The sequence below is a fragment of the Canis lupus genome, chromosome 14 (assembly GCF_048164855.1).
Source record: "Canis lupus baileyi chromosome 14, mCanLup2.hap1, whole genome shotgun sequence".
Taxonomy (NCBI): domain Eukaryota; kingdom Metazoa; phylum Chordata; class Mammalia; order Carnivora; family Canidae; genus Canis; species Canis lupus.
In genome coordinates this window covers 3,010,912-3,031,118 of record NC_132851.1, presented here as the reverse complement: position 1 = coordinate 3,031,118, position 20,207 = coordinate 3,010,912, and the positions used below count along the sequence as shown (strand labels likewise).

Here is a 20,207-nt window from a genome sequence, read left to right as displayed (position 1 = left end):
AATTAACATGAATTCAGGAAGAGGAAAGTAACCAAAAAACAAATGTGTTAAACCTTCTTTATGAGGCATTATCTCAAATAAATGTTCCCCTCAAAGAAATCATAAGTCTTTTAAAACACCCTTATAAATTAAGTGCTCTTCAAACTACTTAAAATTATTATCAACAACACACAAAATCTTCAAAAACCAAGGCACCTGTGTGGTTCAGTCAACTGAGCAACCAGCTTTTGATTTCAGCTCAGGTTTTGAGCTCATGGGTCATGAGACTGAGCCTGCATTGGGCGCCATGCTCAGTGGGGAGTCAGTTAGAAGATTCTTTCCTCTCCACCCCTTCTACCCACCTCTAAAACAAATAAATAAATCCTTTAAAAAAAATCTTCAAAAATCTTAATTAACATTATCTTATAAAACATTAAGCTAGTAACGTCAAGAAACTGAATAACTTTCAGATAGGTATACTTTTATCTAATTATGTTCAATAATGAATATATATATTACATATCATTTAAATCTCATCTTATGGGGGTACTACTAATCCTATGAAGTTACAAGTCCAAGAAAAAAGATATTTAATTCTCCCAAAACCAAACAGATACTCATAAACAAGAAAATTCACTTTTCCTACCTTAAGATAGCAGTGTGCATAGCAATAATGAAGCAGATTATCAGAAGGCTGAGTAAGGCTGCTGACCACATGTACCAATTGTTCAGCATACATTGGCACGGAATGTTCCAGATTAATTTTATCCACCAATATCTGAATGGATGGCAAAGGACGCAGAGACTGGAAGTTTGTAGTATTCAGGAAGTTACTTGAGTTCTAGAAAATAATAGAGTTTCCTTTATGTTTCAGGAAAACAGTGATTGACATGCAATGCTCCCTATACAAGCCTCAGACTGGCACATTTTGCAATGTCATCAAATCAATCTAGAAATGACTTTCTAAGGGACTCTCTTACCATAACCAAATGCCTTCTATATATTTTAAGTATGTCCTACATTTCAAAATTATTACTGCCCATTTAGCTAAACTTTTTATTTTTCAGTCAACTGGAATTGTTCACTGTGTACTCCTCAGTACTTTTTTTATATTATTTTATTTATTTATTTGACAGAGAGAGAGAAAGTACAAGCAGGGGGAGCAAGAGAAACAGGCACCCCACTGAGTAGGGAGCCCACCATGAGGCTCAATCCCAGGAAGCTGGGATCATGACTGAAGCCAAATGCAGACACTTAACTGACTGAACCACCCAGGCAACCCTCCTCAGTACGTTTAATGGTATTTTTTTAACCTCAATCATTTCCAAATATTGACCTAGCTATCCCAGAGCCAGCCACCATTTGTCTTCCTGCCCTTTATTCACATTTAGATGACAAAGGGACTAAGAAGACTACTCCAAAGTCTCACACAAGAAGCAAAATTTGCAAGGAGGAAAAACTTCTGATCCATATCATATCTATTAATAACATACACGTTAAAAGCTCATAAAATCCTAAGAATCTCAGGTTGGGCTTGGTGCATTCAGTGTTATAGAACCTTTCTAAGGTTCCAAATAAATTCAAGTAGGTTTCAAGATGTCCAGACTATGAACCCTGATTAGCAAGCAACCCCCTCTAATCCTTGAACTAACTTATTACCTTAAAATGCCATATATACTATCATTCTCAATGAGAAACCATATGTCCATACACATATATAAAAATCCATGGAAGACGATTTCACTGTTTGTCCTTCATTCTCATAATAACTAGAGAGTAGTACTAGCATTTCACAGAGATTGGCTAAAGATAGTAAATGCTACATAATACTCTTCCCAGTCCAAAAAGCCAACAGTGCCCTTATTGAGAAATATTGCCTAAAATTGACTAAGTTGAACATACTTGCTTGAGTATGCTTTTTAAACTTTTTATTGATAATTTTTAAACTACCACTTATTAAGCAATTACTTTACTTTTTTAAACAACTTTATTTTGGAATATAAAGGTATCACATATGGTAAAGCACACAAATCCTAAGTGGAGAGCTCAACAAAATTTTACATCTCTAACCACCATGCATTTCAAGCACTCTACAATATAATCCCTTCTCAGGTAATTTATCAGATCACTGCCAGAGGTAGCCAATATTCTAACTGCAATCGCCAAAGACTAGTTTTGCTTATTCTTTAACTTTATGGAATCATACAGACACAAACTCATGACTGTCTGCTTTCATTCAACATGCCATCTGTAAGAATTATCTATGTTGTTCCATTCATGGAGTTAACACTTATTATTACAAAACAGCTATTTCTAATAACATTTCTTGCCTTAAACTCACATCTTCTGGTATTAAAATAGCCAACACTGTATTTCTTGTGATTTGCATTTGAATGACATATCTTTTTCCATCCTTTTATTTTTTTTTTAATTTTTTTAAATTTATTTATGATAGTCCCAGAGAGAAAGAGAGAGAGGCAGAGACATAGGCAGAGGGAGAAGCAGGCTCCATGCAGGGAGCCTGATGTGGGACTCGATCCTGGGATTCCAGGATCACGCCCTGGGCCAAAGGCAGGCACTAAACCACTGAGCCACCCAGGCGCCCCCATCCTTTTATTTCTTTTTTTTTTTTCCATCCTTTTATTTCTAACTTGTGTTACAGTTTTCAGTTCCAGAATGTAATTTGGTTCTTCTTTATATAGACTGAAGTCTCTTCTAAAACCATCCACCTTTTTGTCTCTTTCTTGAACTCATTATTCATAGTTGCTTCGAAGTTAATGTCTAATACTGACATACTTTTTCTCTGCTGAAATTTTCCCCAGATGATCTCTTTACTTAGCAACATAACAATTTTAAGTGGGTAACAGAGAGCAAATACACAAAATTAAACTATTCTATTACAGTCAACTCCCTGTCTTAGCTCTTTTTAAAGTGAGAACAGTTTTTACTTCTATAATCATCAGTATGTAGATATCAAAAGAAATATAACCAAAAAAATCTAAAGATAACAAATAATACCTTCTTATGTATATGGTAAACTTAGAAAGCAATACATTATATATGGCTTAAATCAAGTATTAAGCATCTAATAAATCCTCATTAACAATAAGCTAGTAATTACTGTGTTTCTAATATTTGCAAAATGGTTTATGAGCATTTTCTCATCTAGTATTAAAAATGATTTTAAGAGGTAGGTAGTACTGTAAGGGAACCCAGCACCCTGACAATCTTAAACAAATCCATATAGACCACAAAAGCAAGATGCAATCATAGCAGACCTAAGCCTTGGGAGAACATCCTGTGACTCTCTTAGAACATGAAAAGATAGGGAGGGAATCTTGCAAAGAGTTTCTAGAATTCTCACCTTCTATTGACTGCTAGGAGACACTTTCTCATCAGCATCCCTCATTCAAGTAAGATATGGAGTTTCCACTTACTCCTTTCAATGTACAGCTGTAATCTATGTAACTGTTTAGACGAAGTGTGGAACTGAATCCTTGACAACAAGGCACCTTACTTAATAGCATGCTGTGTATGTATGCTGCATGTCATTTTGACCCTCTGGTTTCAAGGTTGCCCTGAAAGCTGACACCATTAATGATTTGCTTTTGCTATCTATATGTAATAAACTATCTGAATCCATCTAGGCTTACTGCTTCTTTACCAGCTGAATCTGTCAGCTCATTTGAAAAATAGTTTTGTTTTTCAGAAACAAGTTTAGAGATACAAAGCAATGTGTCATAGTTTCTTTATGGACTGACTTCTAGGTCCATGCTCTCATCAATATTTCTTTATACAGGGGGATCCCTGGGTGGCTCGGCGGTTTGGCGCCTGCCTTTGGCCCAGGGCGCGATCCTGGAGTCCCGGGATCGAGTCCCGCGTCGGGCTCCTGGCACGGAGCCTGCTTCTCCCTCCTCCTGTGTCGCTGCATCTCTCTCTCTCTCTCACTCTCTCTCTACGTCTATCATAGATAAATGAATAAATCTTTAAAAAAATATATTTCTTTATACAGCCTTAGATTGAAGTTAGTTATATATATAATGTATATATGTACACACACACACCTTTCTAAGAATTAACAATCACAGTTACATTGCTTTAACACACCACGGATAACTATATTAGCACATATTCTTTTACTCAATCACCTTCCTCTTACAAGATCATAGGACTTGCAAATATGCACATATGAGAAAAAAAAAAGTCGTGAACTGCAAAAGATACCTTTTCTCCCATAATGACAGGTAACAAATGATCCAACAAGTTGAATTCAGCCATGACAATAGTACAGGTACATTTTAGAAGAGTAATACTTGTATGTCGAGTAGGAATATATTCCTCCAAAGATGCCACTTCCTCAGGATTCAGTACTGTTTCATTTTCATCCTTAATATCTAAGGTGAAATAATGAAAATGTAATAAAAAATTATTTTTAAATAATTGAGTTGGTTCCCAAATTTCAAGGTCAAATTATACTTTTCTTTTGAACAATAAGACAATTGTAAAATGTGTTACCCTTAACAAATATAAGTTATACTACTAAAGAATGTAAATATATCTTTGCTGTATAAAAATTTACATATTTTAAAATATGTTTTAAATATTTCAAAGAAATTCTTCATCTTTTTTGTTAAAAATATAGCTTCTGCTCATAAAGACACCATGAAGATGATGCAATAGCAAGCTACAAACTGGCAGAAAGTATTTGCCTTAGATACAGATGGATATAGATATCTATACAAAGGACTCCCCATGTTAAAAAAAATTAATATAAAACCTTTTAAAACTCAATAATAAACAACTGAATAGGAAAATGGGCAACAAAGCATTAAATAAGCAAAAGATAATATTTCCAAATGGCCAAAAATTCTATGGAAAACTAGATAACATCATTAAGCATCAAGTAAATGCAAATAAAGTCACATGACAACATTACAGACCCACTAAAATGGCTAAAATGAAAAAGGCTAATACTAAGTGTTGGTAAGCATGCAAGCCAAACATCAGCAAACCTTTTACATAAAGACTATTTAAAAAATATTTTAGCCTTTGCCAGCTAGTCTGTCACAACTACTCAACTCTGCCACTGTAGCACAAAAAAGGCCACAGACAATACCTAACTGTATGAGCATGATTGTATCCCAATAAAACTCTACCTGTGGAAACTGAAAATTGAATTTCATATGGTTCTCACAGGTCATAAAATATGATTATCTTTTTCTAACTATTTAAAACACAAAACCTATTATAAGCTCATGTCCTGCACGAAAGAAGAAATCATAGTTTGCCAGCCCCAGCAATTAAAACTCTCCAAACTAAAAACAAAACAAAATGAAACAAAAAAAAAAAAAAAACTCTCGAAACTACTAATAAGAGTGTAAAGCGGTCCAACCACTTGGGAAAACAGTTTAGAAATATCTACTAAAAGTAAACATAATGTAATCCTTTTACCTAAGTGATTCTACTCACACATGCCCAACAGAAAGGAGGGCATTTTACCAAAAGGCATGTAGTAGAATGTTTGTGGCATCACTAACATAGTAACCAAAAACTAGATATTAAATACTCATCAACAGTAAAGTTATGGTATATTCACACAATGAATATAACAGTATATAAAAATGAAATAAATCTTATAAACAAGCTAAAGCTAAAGTAAGAGACAGAAGATACATACTGTGTGATTCCACTTACATGAATTATAAACTAAGCAAAAACTTAACCCATGATGTTAGAAGTTAAAGAGACCCTTCTTGGGGTCAAAGGAATAATGAGGAGAGCACAGGGGACTTAGCACTGCTAAGGTTCCATTTCTTGAACAGTTAGTTACCTAGATATAGTTAAATTTGCAAAATTCACAGAACTAAATCCCTAGGTTTTATACTTTCCAATATGTATACTACACCTCAATAAACAGCTTTAAAAGAGTGGAGAACTAAAAACTTAAGATTTAATACATATGTACTCATTTACATGCACTTATGTATATATAGAAGCAGCTCTCACTGTGCACAGTTCTGATATACATCAATTTCAGTTATCTTGTTTTAGTTAAAAAAATGCCAGTTGAAAAAAAAAAAGCCAGTTGCCAAAAATCAGTTCAAATCTCAGTTACCACAATATAGTAAGTGCATAAAGTACAAACCTTACTGCAAGTTCTTCAATCCACAAATCATAACATAAATAGAAGATATGCATCATCATCAGTGACCAATTACATTACTTCTTTCAAAGTTGGTCAGATTTGGCTACTGGCTACTGGGATCTCATGTGTGTTATTTAACTTCTACATAGACGGCAAAAAATATAGTTGTGCTGACTCCTTGCTTACTAGTGATAAACCCCTGTGACATTTTACAAAAGTGGATAATTGAAACAGAATTGGCAATCAAAGATGAAAGTGCAGCAAAGAAACAAAAACTGAGAACATACAAGGAGTTACAGAAGAAACAGCCTACTGTGGGAATATCAACACTGTACTTTTGGATAGACTCTTTAATGTGCAGCTAGGGGAAGTAGTGAAGACAGACTTATCAACGCCAATGTAGAAAGTAGCTGTGATAATAAAAATGGTGATAACAAGAATGAAGATGTCTATTTTTAACTCTTTGAGGAACCTCCACACAGTTTTCCACAGTGCCTGTACCAGGGGTAGTGGAAGAGGAGGTGGACAGGGGGATGAGATGACTGGGTGATGGGGGATGAGATGACTGGGTGATGGGCAATGAGGGGGGCACTTGATGGATGAGCACTGGGTGTTATACTACATGTTGGCAAATCAAACCCCAATTAAAAAAAAAAATACAAAAAAAAAAAAATAAGAATGACAATGTCCCACAAGAAGTGATGCAAACAAAATTCTTCCCATGAAAGGAACCCTCAGAGGTTTTCACAATGTTGAAAGTGTATAGGAATCTGATCCCAACTTAGAAATATGACAATTTGCCAAAGCATAGGAAAGGCAGTCACTCTATATTACAAGTTACTGGAAGAGGAGACAAGCATCATTTAAACTACTCTTAAAACTACCATTAAAAAAAAAAGAAAAACTACCATTAAAACTACTCTTTTAACAACAACAACAAAAAAACTTATTTTACTATTTCTATTTCTATGTACATTCATACTAACAGTAAGAGAGCTCTTAGTGTTTTGACAAAAATATCCAAAAGTGTGAAACAATTTCAATTTGTAACATTATGATCACTTTCCATGATTTCAGCTGGCACATTTTTATGGTTCCTAATTACCATGCCAGGTGAGAATTGTCTGTATATATAAACTAAAGTGAGCAAACAGCAGTCTATATACATATACATATATTGTATAACATGTAGATTTATACATATATGTATATAATCACATTCTTGAGATGATAAACTGCTTCAGATAAAAATTCATGTTATATATATGTATGTGCATATGTGGGTGGGGAGCATAATTCCACTGTTGAAGAGACTGCTAATTATAATCTTTCTTTTAGCAATAAAACTCTCTGAACTTAATTCTAGTACTGGGACTCTCAGACACTATGCTTTCCGGTCTCCCTGCTACTAGGTATATGGACAGGTTACTAAATTTTGGTCAGTGGGATGACAGAGCCATGCTATTAAATGTAACTACATACCTACCATTTTCTCTTGCTCCCACTTTCCTGTTGATTCAAATTACATACTGTAATGGTGGGCCAACATGAACCATGTAGATGAGGTATATCTCAAAGAATGGTAGAAGAACAAGACACAAGGAATTCTGGGTCTAAGATAATCTCATGGAACAGTTACTCTAATACGCTACAATACCTACCAGCTTGGACTTTTACATGAGAAAAACAAATTAGGTACTGATTTTTGTGTGAGCCTAAGTTTTCATTTCTCTGGGATAAATGCCCAAAAGTATAGTTGCTAGGCTAATATGGTAGTTACATGTTTAGTTTTTAAAGAAACAAACTGTTTTCAGAAGTACATTTTACATTCCTATCAGCAATGATGAGCGATCCAGTTTCTTCCCACTCTCCCCAACATTTGGTACCATCACCATTTTTTATGTTAGCCATTCTATACATACTATTCTAGCACTTTTAAGAGTGTCTGGGATGGAGCTGGCATTCAAGCAAGGTACAAGAAACGAATGCATAAACCTGTCAAGGACTTAATATATACTAGGCATTGTGTTATATACTATTACATGCACTGATGTTGGAAGTTGGTCCTACTAGGATAACATTTAGGTAACAGTAAATTTGCTATGGCAAAAGTCAAATAAAGTTTGGACAACAGCCTAAGGTTTATTTCATATAACAATTTGAGTCTAAAGGATCCAGATTAGACATAGTGCTACCAAGCTACCAAAGACCTAGGTTCTTGCTATCTTTTTGCTGTTATCATCAGCATGCAATTTTCATCTCAGGATCAAAGATGGCAGCTCCAGCTCTTGCCATTATAATTTTTTCTAGCCAGAAGGAAGAGGTAAAGAAAAAAGGAAGATATGCACTTTTACTTTTAGAGTCACAGCCTCAAAATTCATGTAATTAAAGTTCTGCTCTTATCCAGGTAGCCAGAACCTTGAGTCCTGTAACTATACTTGGAATGTGTATCTTTATTTTTATCATAAGAATTTCTATCATGAAATCTCTTTTACTATAACATAAGAAGATAAGGGATATTGGGGAAACAATTTAACCATCTCCGTCACAATAATTAAACTCATTACTGAGACAGAAAAGTGAAAAATCAGTGATGTTTACTTAAATTTCCTAAGGTTAAAAGCGGGGGTCAGAATTCAAGCCGTAGTCTGACCGCATAGTGGTCCCTTTACATGCTATAATGTCCTAGAGTCCTTTATTGCAAAAAAAAAAATGAATTTGTATTTTTGAAACTGTGATACCTTCATGCCATGTAGAAAAAATTAGGTGTACAACAAATTCTTTACCAGTAAGTCGTAAGTGTCCTTGAATGCTAAATTTGTATGTTTAGAGTCCATCTCCATCTCCATGCTCTTTAGAATCCACTAAGGTGGGAAAATGATTTCAAGAATATACACTGGAAAAAGTATCAAAAAGGTATGGCAATAAAATGCTGACAAATACTAGCAAATAAAGTACTTACATAAATAATTTCCAAATCTTGACGTCTCCCAAAACTTCTACACACAAGTGTATTCTTTAAACAACTAAATACATGAAAAGCAGGCAAACTATATAAAAAAGTGTAATTTGGCAAAATACAACAAATCAGATTATATAATCATTCAAATCAACTAGCAAGGGCAGCCCGGGTGGCTCAGTGGTTTAGCGCCGCCTTCGGCCCAGGGTGTGGTCCTAGAGACCAGGAATGGAGTCCCACATCGGGCTCCCTACGTGGAGGGAGTCTGCGTTGTGTCTCTGACTCTCTCTCTGTCTCTCATGAATAAATAAATAAAATATTTAAACACACACACACACACAAACAAATCAACTAGCAAGAGACTCAAAATTAGGCCAAAAACAAACCTTGTTTTAGCCCACTATATGGTTCATATTCATGTTCCAAGGCACAAACAATCATTTTCAAAATTCTATGTACTGCACTGCTATCCAAACGAAAATCAAGAGGACCTATAACAAGGCTTTTGGTAGATTTCTCCTGAACTGTTCCCATATCTTCACTTTTTCCTGGAGAAAAGTCTTGTTGATTTGCAGACCCTACAAGAAACCACATCTTACATTAATATTTTAAACAATCAGATATACCAATCGTAATATTACTCATCTTTTTAGCTTACAGCTTAATGCCTTCAAACCAATTCTCCATTGGCTGAATACACAGAACACTGCCAATCTATATTTTTCTCTACACAGATGAGATGGTATTACTAACAACAACAACAAAAATACTAATTTAAATAACAATTAATCCCATAATCTATTTAATGTTACAAGAAGTGCTTTAAAATTGAAATGTTCATTCTTAGAAAATTATTCTCTAAAATCTCAATGCCTAATATCCAATAATTCTATACACAATACTACAATGTTGACTAGGAATGGTAAGTAGAGGAAGTTGCATTTTAACGCTTTATCTTATAAAGTTTCACTGAAAAAAATGTCCACAGGGTGCTGTAAGAGTTGTCTATAGTGACTGTGGAAGTGGAACAATAGGTTTTACCTGCTTAAAACTTTTTCCAGAATAAAATCATATGGCCATGCTTCATGCTGTTGAACCCAAGTTCTTCAATCCTTTATCTGCCCATATATTAAAGAAGAAACCATGGGCTATCTTCTAAGAAAAATATTGGCTCTATCTACAAGTATTTCTCCTTATCTAATACATATACTCCATATATCAGAGATTTGTTTTTAATACATAAATCTACTGTTATAAGCGAAAACATATGGTAATTTCTAATTCTTAAGCCATTTGCTTTTTCAAACAAAAATAGGAAAGTAACACTTCCCAGCACTTAGTACCTTTAGAATCTAGGAAGGCCTAATTAAACACAAAGGTTCTGTATCCATACTTCCTAACTTTTTAAAAAACACATTTCTGTATTTTCAAATAAACGAGTTCAATCTTTAGTCTCAGTACCATGTACAAAAACTGAATATTCAAAAATCAGATGACAGCCACAGACTTAAATGTCACAAATAAAACAAAGTTAATATTATACATAATATGCATAAATAATACTGAGTCACATTAGAAATTAGGTATAAGCAACATGCTATTTACATAAAAAAAATCACTGCTTTTCATAGCTAAGCCATGTAAATCTGTTGTGGAGCTAACTTGAAAACAACAAAAGAACTTTGGTTGCAAACAATATGCAAAAACAAGGAAAATGCCCTGCTTTGAGACCCATAAGGGCTATTAGGCCTCCTAAATAAATGTCATTTTATAAAAAGATCCTTTTTTCAGACCTCAAATTGTCTCTAAAGTAATAGAAGTCTATAAGCTTCAAGATTTGTTGCTGTTTTTGTTGGTCGTTAGTTGTTTTATTTTTTTGCAGATAATGCAACTTGATTATAAAGTAGTTATTTTTTTTAAGATTTTATTTATTCATGATAGACACAGAGAGAGAGACAGAGACATAGGCAGAGAGAGAAGCAGGCTACCTGTGGGGAGCCTGGTGCAGGACTCAATCCCAGGACCCCAGGATCACAGCCTGAGCCAAAGGCAGATGCTCAACCACTAAGCCATTCAGGCGTCCCTATGAGGTAGTTTAAATTTAGATGCCAATGGTCTGTCTGAAATGTAAATTTAGGACTGGCTTTTAGCTGTATCTTTTCAGCAAGATATTTACCGTATCCATTCTCAATATGTTTCGGTCATCCCAGCTCCCTCAACCTTTGGCTACTCTTAAGAGTCAACACAATATCAAGGCAGCCCAATGAAAAGACAAGACTTACCAGTCTCTCTGGGATAGCCAGAAGCACCAGCATCTTTATCTACTGACCCTAACTTCCCATACTTTTATACTCACTGATAGAAAATTATTCCCCTTCCATTCTGCAAGCTATCAAAACAACTCCACCAACCATCTGCGCTGTCAATGTGTAGGTGAAAACTACATATCCCCAGTTATCCTCTTTCATTATAGATTCATCTGCTTTTTCACCCATGACTTCTCATTAAAGTTTGCTTGTATATAACATACCTTAGAAGTCTATGTATAAAACTGGTAACTTCAAAGACAAAAGAGTCTGTTTTTGCTTTAGAAAATTAATCCTTAAGTAGAATGTAGGAATCAAAAAATCCTTCTATTTTAGCATTCCCTTACCCCCAGCACTGTCCCAAGACATCTAGATTCAAACAGGCAATGAACCACGATACTTCTCTCTCGTTCTTTTACCAATCCAGTAACTGCACTGTTTCAACTGTAACTCTTTATAGTTCTCTAAGAATTTTCCTGTTGTAGATTACATTTTCAGCTATCTATTATTTTAGGTCCATAACAACATGTGTAATAACTTCCTAAAAATAGACGAGAAAGGCAGTAGTCATAGTAACAAATACCCAGTTATATTAATAAGAAATATTTCAATTTAGGGACACCTGGGTGGCTCAGTGGTTGAGCATCTGCCCTGGGCTTAGGGCGTGATCCCGGAGTCCCGGGATCAAGTCTCACATCAGACTCCCTGCATGGAACCTGCTTCTCCCTCTGCCTGTGTCTCTGCCTCTCTCTCTCTGTCTCTCATGAATAAATAAATAAAAGCTTTTAAAAAAAATATTTCAATTGAGTTTGTAAAACAATGCTTTCAGGCAGCATAACAAAAACAAAATAGTTGTCAGAAGATGCTTATCAATGTCAAGCAGTAGCACAGGAAACTTACTAAACGAATTTTTGTTTATATGCCATTTCACAATGTGGTTAAAGTACTACTACATCATTAATCACAACAAAATATAAGGTGTTTTTTTTTTTTTACTGCATTTACTAGGTTTCTTAAATTAGAATACTATCATGAACTTACTTTAAACATGCCAATCATCGCTTCTCGGCCTTTTGGCTAAGATCAAGTGTAAACATGCCAATCAAATCAACTTTCAAAATTTCAGACTTTACTATAAACTTTGTGAAATTATCAATATGCATTTATGTACTTAAATTTATGGCACTTTCTGATAATATGGACTATATAAACAAAAAAATGTCCAGTGACATCAAACCAAGAATTTTATTTTTTTTTAAGCTTTTATTTATTTATTCATGAGAAAGAGAGAGGCAGAGACATATGCAGAGAGAGAAGCAGGCTCCCTGCAGGGAACCTGATGTGAGACTTGATCCCAGGATCCTGGGATCACGATCTGAGCCAAAGGCTGAGGCTTAACCAGTGAGCCATCCAGGTGCCCCCAAACCAAGAATTTTAGTTGAAATATTTCTTTAAAGTATCTGAAATTAACCTGTGAGAATTCAAAATACTTTTCTTAGGTTCATTCTACAATTTCTTTGTTTCAAGTAATCAAAAAAGGAAGAAAAGCTGAACCCAGTAATTATGACTGCAGGCTATAGAATCAGATTAGCACACTAGCAAATATAAACTGCTTCTATCTTTTAGAAACTGTAGAAGCAGCATATGTACAAAGACAATTTTCAGTGCCTGGTTTCCTTCATTTGAAGGACAACTACTTGATACTCCAATGTCCTCAGAAGACAGGGAATCCATAACACATTTAAAAGGTTTCATATCCAACCAGAAGACCTACCATCTTACATTTGGTAACTACAATACTGTAACAATTTGTGAAGTTCTTAGTTGCCCTTTCCTATATATAATTGGCTACTGAATATATCTACCTCAATGTCCATATCAAAATATATCTTTTCCTCCAAAATTCTTCCTTGAGATTTCAAGACCAAAATATGATACACAATTTAATTTTTAAATAAAGCAATGCAAAGGCAGTGAGTGAGGGTTTTAAGCACGGAATTAAATCAACCTAAAGGGTAGGCAGCAGAAAGCCAGTAAAAAAAGCTATTAAAATGTAGAGAGGACAGTAGATTAGATGAAAGTGGGAAGAGTGGAGTTTACGAGAAGTGAATGAATTTAAAACAGATTTTGTAGATGAAAAGTGAGTCATGATGATTCCTAGGTATCTGGCTTGAACAGCCCCAAGACAGAAGAACAATTTTCCAAGACAAGAATATTGAAATTAAGAGGAAAGCAGTAGACAGTAATAAGGATTTTAATAATTCCATTTGAACATATTCAGTTTTGAAATATTTGTGAGACATGTAAAGAAGTAAAAACGCCATGTACACACTAGATATTTAATTCTATACTTAAAGAAGTTTGGACTAAAATTATAAATATGTACATCAACAATATAGCGAAGGTACTAAATCCATGGAAAAGAATGAGAGAATTTCAGGAAAGAGTATAGGGAAAAGAGTAAACCCAAGGTTTGATCAATGAGAACAGCAACATTTAGAAATCCATTACAAAAAAAAGGAAGCAGAAAATCACTGCTCTTTCCTTCTGTTTTCAACTAACAACACTTGTTATCTTGTTATCATCTTTTAAGATCAACTCCTCTGTGAAGACTCTAACTCTACACATAAAAGTAGTCACTTTCTGGACAGCCCAAGTGGCTCCGTAGTTTAGCGCCGCCTTCAGCCCATGGCATGACCCTGGAGACAGGGGACTGAATCCGACATCAGGCTCCCTGCAAGGAGCCTGCTCCTCCTTGCTGCCTGTGTCTCTGCCTCTCTTTCTCTCTGTGTCTCTCATGAGTAAATAAATAAAATCTTTAAAAAAAATAATAAAGTAGTCACTTTCTGACCTAGACCTCTCTTAGCTATCCATTTATACTACTGTTTTTAATGTGCTATATTATAATAATTTATTTAAGTGTACAAACCCTACCTATTAGTTTGAGAAATGCTGTGGTCTTCTTGGCATTCACTATATCTAACTCATCACCTAACACACAGAAATCATTACTATATGAAAAATTAACAAAAAAAAGATAAACCTGTTTCAATATGAAAAAAGATGAGAATAAGTACAATATAGTATATTGAAGAGCACATAAAGTATCAGTTAAATTCTTAAAAGCATCATTTGATTGCTTATAAACACATAAGACTATATATCCACAATCTCCAGAAGAATTTATTTCCACTCTTCTGCTTGAAACAGTTTTTTAATAAAAGATCTATATAACCTTCAAAATGCTTTTAACACAGAAAAGGAAATGTTTATGCTTTTTGACAACTCAATGCAACATAAAATTTGATGTATCAAAATTTTAATATTTGGTGCATGATAGAACGAAATCTGGTTGGCTATAAAAAATGTCTTCTTAGCTACACAAAGATAAAAATAAGTATCTAAGAAAATTCTAACATAATATAAAACTTATTCCCCTAAGTAACAGAAGGTAAATCTGATGTAACCAATTACAACCAGTCAAGAACCAACTGATTCTGATGAGGCTTTTGTTTCTGTTATCCAAGAAAAAGCAAACACAAAGGAAAGAAACAGTACCTTTGCTAATGATATTCTCCACTGTATACAGGTAATCCATATAAAAAGCCCCAAATCTTTGCATTCCAGCTACCTCAGTGTAGGTCTCCTGCCAACAAAGAAAAGCAAACAGAACACAAATTGTACAGAAGAGACTTCTAAGTTTAAAACCTGATAAGTACTGAGGGGGGGGGGCACTTGACGGGACGCGCACTGGGTGTTATTCTGTATGTTGGTAAATTGAACACCAATAAAAAATAAATTTATTTTTAAAAAAACCTGATAGGTAAAGAATCAAATATACTCCTTACATAGAATGTGTATCAACTCGAAAGATTACCAAAAAAAAAAAAAAAAAAAAAAAAAAAAAAAAAAAGGAGAACAGAGGCTATCTAAAAAATTCACTTCTAAGACAGGTAATGTTAACTCTACTACAAACCACACCAAAGGACATCCGTAATTCTACTAGACATTTTGACCACTTTATCAATAATGTCTGGTTAATGACTATATGGAATAGGATAGTATACCCTTGATCTTTATCACCATCGCAAAACTGTCCAATATATATTCTCAAATATAATTAATCCTTATATATTGTTAAATATTCCAGTACTTATATAAAACAACTCAAAAACTAAAGATATACTAAAATATTCAAAATATATGCAAATATGCAGATTAAAATGGAATTCTTTATAAAAGTAAATGTAGTAAAAAGGATTAAGATTTACATTATTTATTCTATTATACTTTTTGATTTTTTATATTTACTCTATAAAACTACATTATTTTACATGAAAAATTCAAACACTAAGACACTTACCTAGTAAAATGTAAAATTCTTCATCTCTTCCCATTTACCCTATATCCAAAAGTAAATGCTAATTAAATGATAATTCTATAAGTTTCCTCCATGACTATTTTAACAGTAGGGAATGGATAAACAAACTAATTGGCTACTTAGTATATATAAGTAGAGACCTTTGTGTACTCTTCAAACTTCTCTAGATGTAGAACCTGGACTAAAATATTCTAAAGGTTTCAATAAACAACCAGCATTCAGAATGTATTACTTAAAATGAAAAATGGCAATCACAAGTATTCACACAAAGTGTCCATCCAGACACAGCTAGAAATTGGCTCAAATATATATTCTCTGACCTTATGATGAGCTGCATCCAAGATAAATTCTGCACGAGTACCATTATTTTCTGGGCTTCGGTAATCAAACAATGAATTTGTAAGGTATGTCAAACCTTTCATATTCAAATTTTCACCACAAATGAAGAAACAGGCTTCCTAAAAATAAATGCAAAATTTTTGAACAGGAGGAAAAATCATTAAACTGTTAAAGAAAATAAAACCTTGGTTTTATAATACCCATTCAGTAGTTAATAGAAATCACTACAACTTTAAGTCCTATAAAAAGACAAGGAATGCTGTCTCCATTTTCACTGACTATCTTGGCAAAGAACATTTTACAAACCAAAAAGGAACTCCAAGTAGCTGCCATAAACAAGAAAGAAGAAACATTTATGAATTGGAAAGTATTTGGAACTACTGTCCAGGTGTTAAGTGCTACCAACTTTCTAAATTCCCCTGAGCCCTATAATTTCTTACAGGGAAAACAGTGAAGTTCCTCTCTTAAGCCAAAGATATATGTAGTCTAACAGATTTTTTGGTATGGTTAAACACTTCAATAAGCACTTCATTATCCCTGTATTCTTATCCATAAAGAGGGGGGCAGAGGTAGGGAGAGAATCTGACTTACAGTTTCACTTCTATTCATATTCTCTTCAAAATCTTTAACACCCATAATTCCTTTAAGGCACAAGGCTCTGCAACCTACAAAACCAATCTGGCAATTGAAGAAAGGTTCTCCCATCATAAGGGCCTATAAGAGGGAAGGAAACATTAGAACTAAAAATTTGAATTTCATAAAAATGTTACAGACTTAAAAACATGTTATAGGCTCCCCTTGTAGAATTTCTGAATTAGTAGAAACCTCTTTAGGATTATGGCCTTTCCAAATTTAAAATAAGAAACATCATATTTCTCTCTGTATCCTCAAATCTTTGTATCCTCAATGACTGCCATCTTATGAACATTAATCCACATATACATACAAGCTCATACCAGTTAAATGAAAGACTGAAAGAATTAATGTTTCATATTATAGTAGAATCTATGTTAAAGTCATATTTATTTCAATCAATACTACTGATGACTAAAATAAAAATAAAAAACCATGAATATATTTTAAACATGACACTATGATAAAAGCCTCCATTTATTACATATTAACATATTAACTTTAAGGAACATTCAAAAAGTTTTAAATATATGTTCAATGTTGAATGATTACCTCAACGGTAGTTCCTTCTTGTTCCCAACACAATACTTCTTTGGATTTTACTTTCTGAGGGCTATAATAACTACTCTCAGCTTGCATTTCAGTGAGCTAAGAAACAATATAAGAATATTAAGTAAGTAAAATTAGTAATAGATAGCAATAACCTGTCATTATTATGATGAATTGATGTAAACAGGGTCAACTTTAAGATTCAGGAAATTTAATTATTAAGCAGGAGAACAGGTGCAACAAAAACAGCCGTAACAGATTATCCATGCTATAACGGTTGAAAATGTTAGTCTAAGCTCAAAGAGAGAACTGAAATACCATCTTATTTTTATTTAACTTGTCTTAGCAATATTGCCTAAAAAGGGTAAAAAAAAAACCTATGTAACTAGAACAGTCTCATATAATGGTTCATATATTCTGCCAAAAATTTACATGTATTTTAACCTCAATTCATTTTATACTCCCTACACATTCAACCAGGGTTAGTTCAATCATTTCCAAAGTTTCTCCCAAATTTTTCATCAAAAAGAAAACTATGAAAAAACACAAATTCAACAAAACTTCATCTAGCTCTATGAGGGAAGTAGGTTCATAGGGATTTACTTTCAAAATATATGTCTCAGACTCATTCAATCATGTAAATACTTAACGAGTGACAGCTAGATAACAAGTACTAATCTAGATGCTGCCAAAACGCCTACCACCCCTACAACCTTCGCACGCCTGAAGCTTATAAAACATTACTTGTATGTATCTAGACAAACCTAGATAAATCATTTTTAAGAGGTAAATTTTCTAAATGCAATGTGGTATCCTGGTTTGGATCATGTTACAGATAACAACATTATGAAACTCAGTTAAAGTCTGGAATTTAACAGTAATGCACCCATGTTGGCTTCCTACTTTTGACAAATGTACTATGATAGCATAAGATGTTAACAGAGGAACTCAGTAAGTAGTCTATATGAACTTTCTGTACTTTGCAAGCTTTCTATAAACCTAAAACTATTCCAAAATAAAGTCTTTATTTTCTCAAAGGTATTCTGCCATGTTTACTAATGAGACCCGTCCACACTCTTGTGAAATGGATACATTATTCAAACATTAAGGCAAAATCAAAGATCACATTAAAAAAAAAAAAAAACAATAACTTCAGTCAAACAGAACTTACTGAACAAAAACGTTATCATTTAAACATAACTTCTTTATACTTAAAATCAACTGATTATTCTCATTTTTTGTAACAAAAATATTGTATATATAAGCCCTCATTTCTTAGATGCTTCTAGAACTGGTATACACACTGTTGTACAATTCTAAAATGCTCAAGTAAAATTCAGCATTTTAGACTTTTTTTTCAGCATTTTAAACTTGATCACCCTTCAGCTGTCTACAATTATTGTAAAGAAAAAGCAATTAATTGATTAAAAGGACTCAAATATTACAAGAAAAATCTTCAACATGATTTTTTTTAATGCTACATTTAATTTGGCATGATTTTTGTTGGATTGATATCAACTGTTCAGAATGCTAATGTAGAAACATGACCTTATTTTCTGACCAAAATATGAACCACAAATTAATTCCATACATTCTTTAAATCCAAGCTGAACAATGAATTCTAATGTTTTCCTCCTAAATTTCAACATATGTCTCTTAGAGAAACCTTAGAAACATAAATGTTCTAAATTTTTTAAAAAGATGTATAATGAGTACTGCCCTAAAAGTCTATAAAAGTTTTGTATATAAACACAAACTACTCTGATTCAATTTAATACAATTCTTCTCATCAATGAAGAGGAATATACCAAAATAATTTCAAATTCAACATAAATATGCAAAAATCACCAGAAAAGATAGAATTTTACTAGCAATCTTTAAATTCCCTCACAAACTTAGATTAAAAACAACTTCTTCTGGATCATCTAAAACTGGCAATATACCATATGATTTAACTCATATGTAGGATCTAAAAAACAAACCAACAAAAAGAAGAATCAGACCGATAAATACAGAGAACAAACTGATGGTTTTAAGGGGGAATGGACAAAACAGATCAAGAAGAATGGGATATATGTAGGCTTCCATTACAGGAAAATTAGTCATGGGAATATAAAAGGCACACCATAGGGAATATAGTCAATGACACTGTAGTAGCATTGTATGTTGACAGATGGTAGTTATACTTGTGGTTAGCTATGTTATAGCTATATACTATGTTGTACACCTGAAATAATGTAACACTGTAGGTCAACTATACTCAAAATTACACCAAGTCATAAGTGTAAGTTCTCAAAGTAAGTAGTTAATTCATGCTGCTGTTACTAAGATAATGTTTATCTTTTATCATTTAAGTCTGAATATACTTACAATTAATAGAATTACAATTATTATTGCCAAAAACATCTGTTAAATGCAGAGATGATCATATCATGAAAAAAATTTTAAATAAATTTAAAACACAAAACTGATATTATATGGAATATATATCTCGACTGTTGGCAACAGTCAAGAGAGAGTGTGTGAGCATGAGCAGAAGGGGCAGAGGGAAAGGGAGAGAAAGAATTTCAAGCAAACTCTACACTGAGCATGGTACCTGATTGGTGTCCATTCCAGGACCCTGAATTTATGACATGAGCCAAAACTAAGAGACGCTCAACCAGCTGCACCACCCAGATGCAGTTTATTATGTTTTAAAGATTTTATTGTTGTTTTTTTTTTTAATTTTACAGACTGATACATATTCCTTTCATCCAAGGTGGATCAGGGAATTTCAATTATGAAATTTATAATAAAAATAATTTGTTTCATAGGCAAATTAGAAATAAGTGTAAAATATATGTATTTTTACCATTTTGCCCCAGTCTTTATTATCAAAAAAATTTTTTAATCAATCAAGTTTAACTTTTGCTAAAA

The 20,207-nt window shown here is 33.4% G+C and overlaps 1 protein-coding gene and 1 pseudogene across 22 annotated transcripts in view; one reads left to right on the top strand and one right to left on the bottom strand.

Annotated features, from left to right (window-relative positions):
- The window catches only part of VPS13B (vacuolar protein sorting 13 homolog B), a 733,948-nt gene that overhangs the window by 640,606 nt on the left and 73,135 nt on the right, over positions 1-20,207 (bottom strand). For all 22 annotated transcript variants that reach the window (XR_012006520.1, XR_012006521.1, XM_072773981.1 and 19 more), the window contains 7 exons: positions 17,295-17,390; positions 16,701-16,823; positions 16,091-16,228; positions 14,948-15,035; positions 9,470-9,661; positions 4,204-4,373; positions 626-820 (listed from right to left, as the gene is read on the bottom strand). Coding sequence is in view for 20 of the 22 variants with exons in the window: in XM_072773981.1 (XP_072630082.1) it covers positions 626-820; positions 4,204-4,373; positions 9,470-9,661; positions 14,948-15,035; positions 16,091-16,228; positions 16,701-16,823; positions 17,295-17,390 (1,002 nt within the window). In the remaining 2 variants the exon portion in view is untranslated. The remainder of the gene's footprint in view (positions 1-625; positions 821-4,203; positions 4,374-9,469; positions 9,662-14,947; positions 15,036-16,090; positions 16,229-16,700; positions 16,824-17,294; positions 17,391-20,207) is intronic.
- LOC140604375 (U2 spliceosomal RNA) lies at positions 12,447-12,617 on the top strand (annotated as a pseudogene).